The 7,809-nt window shown below is 32.7% G+C and overlaps 1 protein-coding gene across 2 annotated transcripts; it reads right to left on the bottom strand.

The window, feature by feature from the left end:
* Positions 1-1,330: 1,330 nt before the first annotated feature.
* LOC134245564 (uncharacterized) lies at positions 1,331-5,631 on the bottom strand. 2 transcript variants are annotated; one of them, XM_062727840.1, is made up of 3 exons: positions 5,537-5,631; positions 3,769-3,899; positions 1,331-3,123 (listed from the first exon to the last, which is right to left on the bottom strand). In XM_062727840.1, the coding sequence occupies exon 3, from the start codon at positions 3,112-3,114 to the stop codon at positions 2,248-2,250; it is 867 nt and encodes a 288-aa protein (XP_062583824.1). In that variant the 5' UTR covers positions 3,115-3,123; positions 3,769-3,899; positions 5,537-5,631; the 3' UTR covers positions 1,331-2,247. The 2 variants fall into 2 exon arrangements, with proteins under 2 accessions (XP_062583824.1, XP_062583825.1); XM_062727841.1 differs by lacking the exon at positions 3,769-3,899.
* Positions 5,632-7,809: the final 2,178 nt, after the last annotated feature.

The following is a 7,809-nucleotide window of genomic DNA, read 5'->3' on the forward strand; positions in this document are numbered from 1 at the left end:
ATATTCTATACAAATTGTACTTAATAAATTATTTTGTTTTAGTTTTAATGATTATTTTAAAAAATAGCGATGATATCATATTCATTTAGGCACTGTAACTATTCAACCAGTGAATCTAGTCCTCTTGATCACCTGTGCAGCGTCATTTAAAGGTTGACGATGCCATATTTGACAAGAGGTTTTCTTCTATTACTCAACTGTTTTGCTATCAAATACTACAATTTTACAAGATTTTATAAATTGATAAAATGAATAAATCTAAGTTGTTATTTACGCATCACAATATCGTTAATCAATTTTGTGGTTTGGTAAATTACCCGTGACGTCACAATTATGCTTCTACAGTGCACCACGAATTTGACCTATATATATATATGACCTTCCTTAACATATCTAAGCAAAGGTTTCAGATATTCTGACGATTAAAAAAGTTCAATGGAAAAAATAAAAATAAAAGATTCAGTAGATGTCGTCACAATATTTGACCTTTGATCTCTTGATATAAACTTGACCTTTGTAGTGTTTAAAGGATGGAGATAACTTATTATATGTGTCCAAATATCAGTTCTCTACTATATTTATGGAACTAGAGTTGCATCGTATCTATAACAGACTGTTACACGCTATTCATTGCAAATATGTAGCGTAAACACATTCCAAATGTAAGCTCCAAAGTGACCAAAACATATAATTCTCAGGGTTTTTTTTCAAAAAAATATGACGCAAACATGCCAACAAATATTATTTTTCTTGAAGGGACCATATATTAATATTGTTTTTTTTTTTCTCTAGTGTTTTTAAGAAATGGTTTAAAACAGGATTTTAAAATGAGCAAAAAAAGTGCTTTATTTCATGTTAAATAGAGACTTTTTAAAGGCGAATCATCTTTTCTTTGATGACGTAAACATTTCATATATTATAATGTTCCAGCCTATATAATCCTCTTACAGCTGCCTTGCATAGTACCTGCATTTTTGTCAATAAATGTTTCTCAGTGCTAGACTTGTCTCTGTATGCCTCTTTATTGCCTCAATTTACTGTGGAACCTGAATCTAAGCTTCTTCAAGCAATGCAAAAGCATTTGATAATTGGTCATGGATTTGTATAACTAGATAGTTTCATAATACAATGGCATTTTTATCTCCATTTTCCCATTTTTATCATTAGGACATCAGAGAAAAAATACATTACTATAAAAATCACTTTATTCAGACAAGTATAAAATATGAATGAAAATGAATATATCATTCTAATTACAAACTGAAATTATATAAGTATAAAACTTTTCTTTAAAAGGAAAAACGTGTTACATTTTTATATGGTCCAATAAATGAATATGGTTAAATACATTCGTCATTTTATTCAAAGGTTATTCATTAAAACCAGATAAGAAATTGTGTAATCATAAAATATATATATGTGGAAAATACACACAAGTTAATCCCTTTCATCATATAAATTATTCAAGAAATGAAGTGCATTGAATTGGTAAAACTTTTTGATTGAATGAAGCGTTTTGGTCTTCCTATCGAATAACAATCGATACATAACGAAGCGTCCATTTCTTTAGATTTGAATATTTGTCGCAATGTTTCAAAAGACACCCAATGCTATGGGATTCGCTCAAACAGTTATGCTGGAATTAGATATAATACACTTGTAAGCGTGAGAGACCCCAGTTTCTGCAAAATGTACGTATTACAACAATTTTCTACATAATAATGTTTATTACATGTATTTATATATCATGTCATGTCTGTTTAAGCTATTAAACATTCTTCGATTGAAAACGTGTTTACTCATGCTTATATACATTGCTTCTTTGATTAGCAATTGTTTATATAAAATAACAGTTACATCGGTATTGAAATTAAGCATGTGAAATTTCCATACAATAGAGGGGTGTCTTTCAATGCAGACTGGAGTTTTACACCAATCAGTTCAAACAACAAGCCACCACGTTTTCCTTTTTATAGAAATGGGTCAGTCATTATGTAGCAACATATTCTTCAGAAGAAAATCATTAGCCTTCATTGAAACGGGAAAAAACTCCATCTAAAGGCGCTTCTTTGAAAAATCAAACATACTTTTACGTTATCATGTATATAAAGTTAAAACGCAAAAGAATTTATATAAAAAAAATATGAAGCAAATGAAACGATAATAACTCTAGGTTATACAATAAAATGACATCATAAATAAAAATATTTTTAAAAACATGTTCTTTTTAGATGAAGCAACCCTATTTCACTGAGGTGAGAGGACTTTGATTTCTTCAGACAACCATTCCCCAACATACAGGTTGTCCTCCTCGTCTATACAGAGAACACGTGGCATGCTCATGTCACTGTAGTGGATGTAGCGAAGCAGTTCACTGTTCTGATCAATCATATGAATTCTATTTTTCACCATGTCTGCTACAATGATGTTATTCTTGGAATCACAACAGATGCCGTATGGATCAAATTGAGGGTCACTTTGTGCTGCTGTGTACCGGAATCTCAGAAAGCCACCGGCATCCGTGACGACCACGGTATTCACATCAGAGACGCAGATGTCTTCATTCCCGTTTTCTGCTATGTAGGTAGGACAAATAAAAAGAGGACGATTTTTGTCTGTTTCTATTTCTAATGCTTTGCTTCCCCCGCTAGACACCTTGATAACTTTGCCGAGAGAACGGTCATGTACTTGATGGTTCCAGAGAGAGACCAAAATGGCTCCTGATCTACACACTGCTAAACCATTAGGCGTGTATTCACCCAATAGTTCATCTGACGAAGGCCAAAATTTGTTTATTCTCATGTCTTTGTCACTTGACATTAAGCATCCATTTTTCAAAAATAGATATCTTAATCCTTCCCTCCTTAAACACATACATGATCCATGAGAAGTTAAAAAATTTATAGAGCTACGTATGCCTCTACGTTGGCCAAATGATACTCTATGTGAGCTGATATGCCAGATAGGAGTACCGTTTTTCATGTTTATAACGGAAACACACACATTTCCATTATATGAATATTTGAGATCAGTTATATACTTCTGTCCATAGTTTATTGTTCTCAGTATTTTTACTTCATTCAAAACAGCAGACAAAACCTGGGCTTGCATCATCTCGTTTACCTGTCATGAAAACAACTTCCTTATTAAAATAAACATAAAAGTTTATTTATATAACGAGATAACCAATTTTCCCATGTTCGTATTTGACTTTATCTGATATCAAGACTATAATTTATATTATTTTAGAATTGTAGAGAAGATAAGTTAATACTACTAAATCATGTATTTCTCTGGGTAAAAAATTAAAAGAAATTATTCCCGTAAGTGAAAATTTTAAATATATTAAATGTATATTAAGAAAGGCATTATTCAAACATAGAAATCAAGAAATTTTTTTTTTCTTGAGATAGTTTAAATTTAGAATAATATACAAAAAAAAATGTAGGGTTGGGTTATCTTCTGATAGTAGTTATCATTTACTGATAAATAATAACATTTATATGTTATACACTGGTCATGTATGAAGGTGGAATAAGGCTGTCAAAGAAGAATCCCTGGTATCTAACGAAAATTCTTAAAAAGCTTTATTTTCAACATCAGGAATACATATAGTCGCTCAGAAAAGGTCATGTTAATTTGCAAAAACTTCATTGAAACACTTTCAATGTATCTTCTGTTATGCAAACTAGTATCACATCCTAATTTTAGATGCGTTTTTAAGCAATTAGGGTTGACTATTGTAAAATGAAGATAAAGCGGCCTTACGATTTCCAGACTTTTATTTCTTGTTAGGTCGGAGTGTATCAAGGACAGGTAGGTTCCGATTACAACTCTTTGAACTCTCTCTCCAAAAAAAGAAAAAATGTGGCGAGATTTCTCCTCTTCACAAATTGATCCTATTGTCAAAAAAAAAAAACAATCAACACAAAGCGATCGAAACAAAACTAATCCTAAAAACACTAAAGAACAATCATCACTGTACCCAATTTAAACCCCTGCATAAAAGAACTTGAAAACGGATACATGGATATTGAAATGTCATTTTTAGAAATCCAGAATGCACAACTTTATTCAATTCGCAACCAATCATAGCTTAATTACAGCAAACACAAAACCATAGGTGACGAGATAATCAAATCTCACCTTGAATGAACTTTGTGATTTATGTTTTTCACCCTTGACGAGGTTACGTAAGAACCGAAACTCTCTACAATTACTGAACAATCTGCATGATGTAAATTTATTCTCTCTTAATTGAAAAAATAATATATCTGCCATAAGTGCAGTGTGAAGGGTCAGGTCCTAATAAATCGCTTACAGGTTTGGTTCAATTATGCGCTAAGTTTCACGCCAAGAAAGGTTGCCTTTATAGAAAAGATTGACGATTTATAATTGAAAATTCTGAGTAATATAATATAACATGATGCATTTGCTTCACAAGTAGAATTAAAGATATTGATATAGAATAAACAATAATTAAGTAGCTTAAACAAAGTCCATGTAGTCCTATCATGCACTTATCGCTGATTAAATTCAATAAACATTTCAAATAGAAAAATTGGACAGTTTAAAGTAATTATGACAACCCACTTACTTTAATAACAGACATACAGAAATTCATAGTGAAATATCCAAAGTAACTGTCAAAAGTTCCGATGGTCATACAATTATACCTACGTTTGCCCAACAATATGCCAACATGTGGACCAACGTTGGGCCGATGAGCAAATTACCGTGGGCCAACGTAAGGTTACCAACAGAGGGCCAACGTTGGAAAAAAAATTGGGCCAATGTTGGCCCAACTATGTCTTGCTACCTGGGGTACGAAACATGTATGAAATATAGACGCACGGACAAACAGATAGTTGACATCAAATTTGAACAAAAATTATTCCCAACATATGGTTTACCTCAGAGAAGATTGTGTTAAAATTTGAAGCATCTCCGATGAGTAGTTGTTGAAAAAAAAATGTTACGGACATACAGACAGACAGACGGACATACATACAAGGGTTAAACAGTATTCCCCCCTCCTTCGGAGCGGGGGTATAAATAGTTTTTTTTTTTCAGGTTGAAGTATACACTGTGCAGGATATATATTATTTTTACAAATTCAAATGAAAGCGTTCGAGATTCAAGTGTATTTTTTTCTAAATGAAATGTAAAATGTACAGATTACAGTGTTAAAATGAAAATTAAAAAAAATGTCAAAATTACACTTATACGTTCCGTAGTTTATGTGAAATAATAAACCTTTTGAATTGTTAATTTTTCCATATTCTCAGCTTAATTCATAGAATCTCTCGTACACACTCTAACATAACCTTTTCATACATCCTAATATTTTTGGCTGTTTTCACTAGGATGGACTGTTTTGACAAAGCTGACAATGAACAGGATACTTGCGTCAAAATAGTCCATATTTCTACAACTCTTGTTGAATAGGCCCCGTGCTACGCAAGTGGGGTCCGTCATTGCCATCTGGCCTGAAAAAAATACTTATAAGACTCTAAGATCGCAATGCTCACTGTACCTGAAAGGACCTTGTTCTTCCAGAAAACGCCCTATGAAAACTTCACTTTTGTTTTTCTTTCTGAGGAGAAAACATATCGATCTTTCCATACGGTAACTGAGAAATGTCATTTGAGATAACCAGAAATATCTATGTAAGGCCAGGAAGCAATCTTATTTATGGGATATTTATATCATCGGATAGCTCTTTAATGTAAACATTTTATTTTGAAACAAAAAAGTAAATATTACACATACTTTTGGATTAGTTTGCACCAAACAAAAATGATTTTATTAATACAATGGAATAATTGTTATTCAAAAGGTATCCAAAATATCTTTATCTAATTACTATGACTTACTCATAGAGCACATATCGACCGCATGATGTAGTGGTTAGAGCGTCTGTTATGTGTCGTAATGAGTTGATTTTTACGTCAGGGGTTCGAATCTCATTGTGGGATGTAGAGACCGGTCATTCGGATTATTCCGTATTCACAGAGGTCCCGTATTGCAGTAGGCGCTGTCACAAAAAAGATCCCTCACTGCTCAATGGTCCAAAGTTGAACAAAATTTGCAGCTCTCCACAGGCAAATGGTGGCGTTTCCATATGAGTGAAAATTTCTCGGGAGGGACGTTAAACTATATACAATCAATCAATCTATCAATCAATCATGATACACCTACAAAACACTGCCAATAACCGTATCCATGTTATGTGTAACAGTATACACTTTTTTCATGACTACGAGGGGAACAGTCAAACTGTTGTTCCGAGGAAATTGGGAAGACCTGGGAAACTGTTGCCCGAGGCCAAAGGCCGAGGGCAATAGTTTCCCAGGTTTTCCCCATTATCGAGGGACAACAGTTTGACTGTTTCCCGAGTTGTCATAAAATTAGTGTTTTATTACCTAACCTACTATATAATTTCTTAAAGTGATGACATAGACATAATAATCAATGGATTTTAGAATAAATCGGCTACATTTTTTATTTCTTGAAATCAAACTGAGCAATAGACTAATCAAATTGTCACGCCGATTGGTTTAAAAACAATACATTAATAAAATATCAATTTATCAGTGCCTCATTTCTAAACAACATAATAATGTCTTGAAGGTTTGAATATAACATGCTGAGTTGGAGTTTTAATGCAAAGATCTATAATGAATGAAGGGTCCTACATTTTTCCAAAACTACCTTCAGAAAAAAATGTTCTTGGCCTCTTCTTTTAAGTGAAATGAAATTAAAAATATATTTATATAGATATCAGGATTACTTTTCAGATGATAATTTCAAATTGAATGCCATTAAATTGCTTTATTTTATGCATAATTCAATGTAATATAGTTGTAAAGTACGGGAGATTGATAATGACGTCATAAAGGATATTTCAGCCAGGCAACAGTTAATTCTGTTGCCCGGTCAACAGTTCGACTGTTTTATGATCACTCAAAAGCATAAAATGAATCGTGAAACAGTTCAAAATGCCCAATTACAATTTATATACTAGTAGTAGGTTAGGTAATAATTAAAAGTGTGATTTGTCTTTCAAAACTTGCTAAAAAAACGGTAGTTCGTAGAAGAAGGATATGGAGATAACGAACAGTATTCAATATCAAAATTCATAAAACAGTACAAAATTGGAGCAGAGCAAACACGGACCTTCGAAACATCAGAGGTAGGATCAGGTGCCATGGAGGAGTGAGCACCCCCTGCTAACCGGTCACATCCGTCGTGTGCTCCTTGTCATGATCGGGTAAAAACGGAAAAAAATCCGTCGTCAATTCAATGTATAAATAATGGACTAAGAATAAGTATGAAAAACTTCACTCAGCATTTGTTTCAGTGATAAGTTGTATTTGCTGACAAGGTAATTGTAGCTCCTTAATTTAACATTGAGATAAACCGATTTTGTGATGGAAAATGGGAAAAGAAGCTGAAAGCATGATAGAAAGCATTTAGGTAAATGTTGAACTTTTGCAGTTTTCGTCCAAATGGTTAGGATTGGTGCAAGAAAATGCTCTTCTGTAAAACGGCCCCTTGTATTCATATACAGAAATAATTCAGTTAAAAAGAACCTATGTTTCATATTTGGATATTTTATTAAAAAAGACATTAAAGGTAATTTCACAATAAACCCAAAAGATAAACGTGATAAGATTTACTTTTCCATCGACAACATTACTTATGCAGTAATATACTTTCCGTATACAGGGTTTATATTTTTCAAAAAGATTCGATACGCGATAGCATGCTTGACGTATAAACAAATTCTTAATGGAGATAGACTGT

This window comes from Saccostrea cucullata, unplaced genomic scaffold (genome assembly GCF_032062105.1).
Source record: "Saccostrea cucullata isolate Sc308-1 unplaced genomic scaffold, CSIRO_AGI_Scuc_v1 ctg2298, whole genome shotgun sequence".
In the NCBI taxonomy this organism is placed as follows: domain Eukaryota; kingdom Metazoa; phylum Mollusca; class Bivalvia; order Ostreida; family Ostreidae; genus Saccostrea; species Saccostrea cuccullata.

What these genes read in the sequence shown, in the direction of transcription:
- LOC134245564 (XM_062727841.1), bottom strand. Translation starts at nt 3,114, where the DNA reads ATGATGCAAGCCCAGGTTTTGTCTGCTGTTTTGAATGAAGTAAAAATA.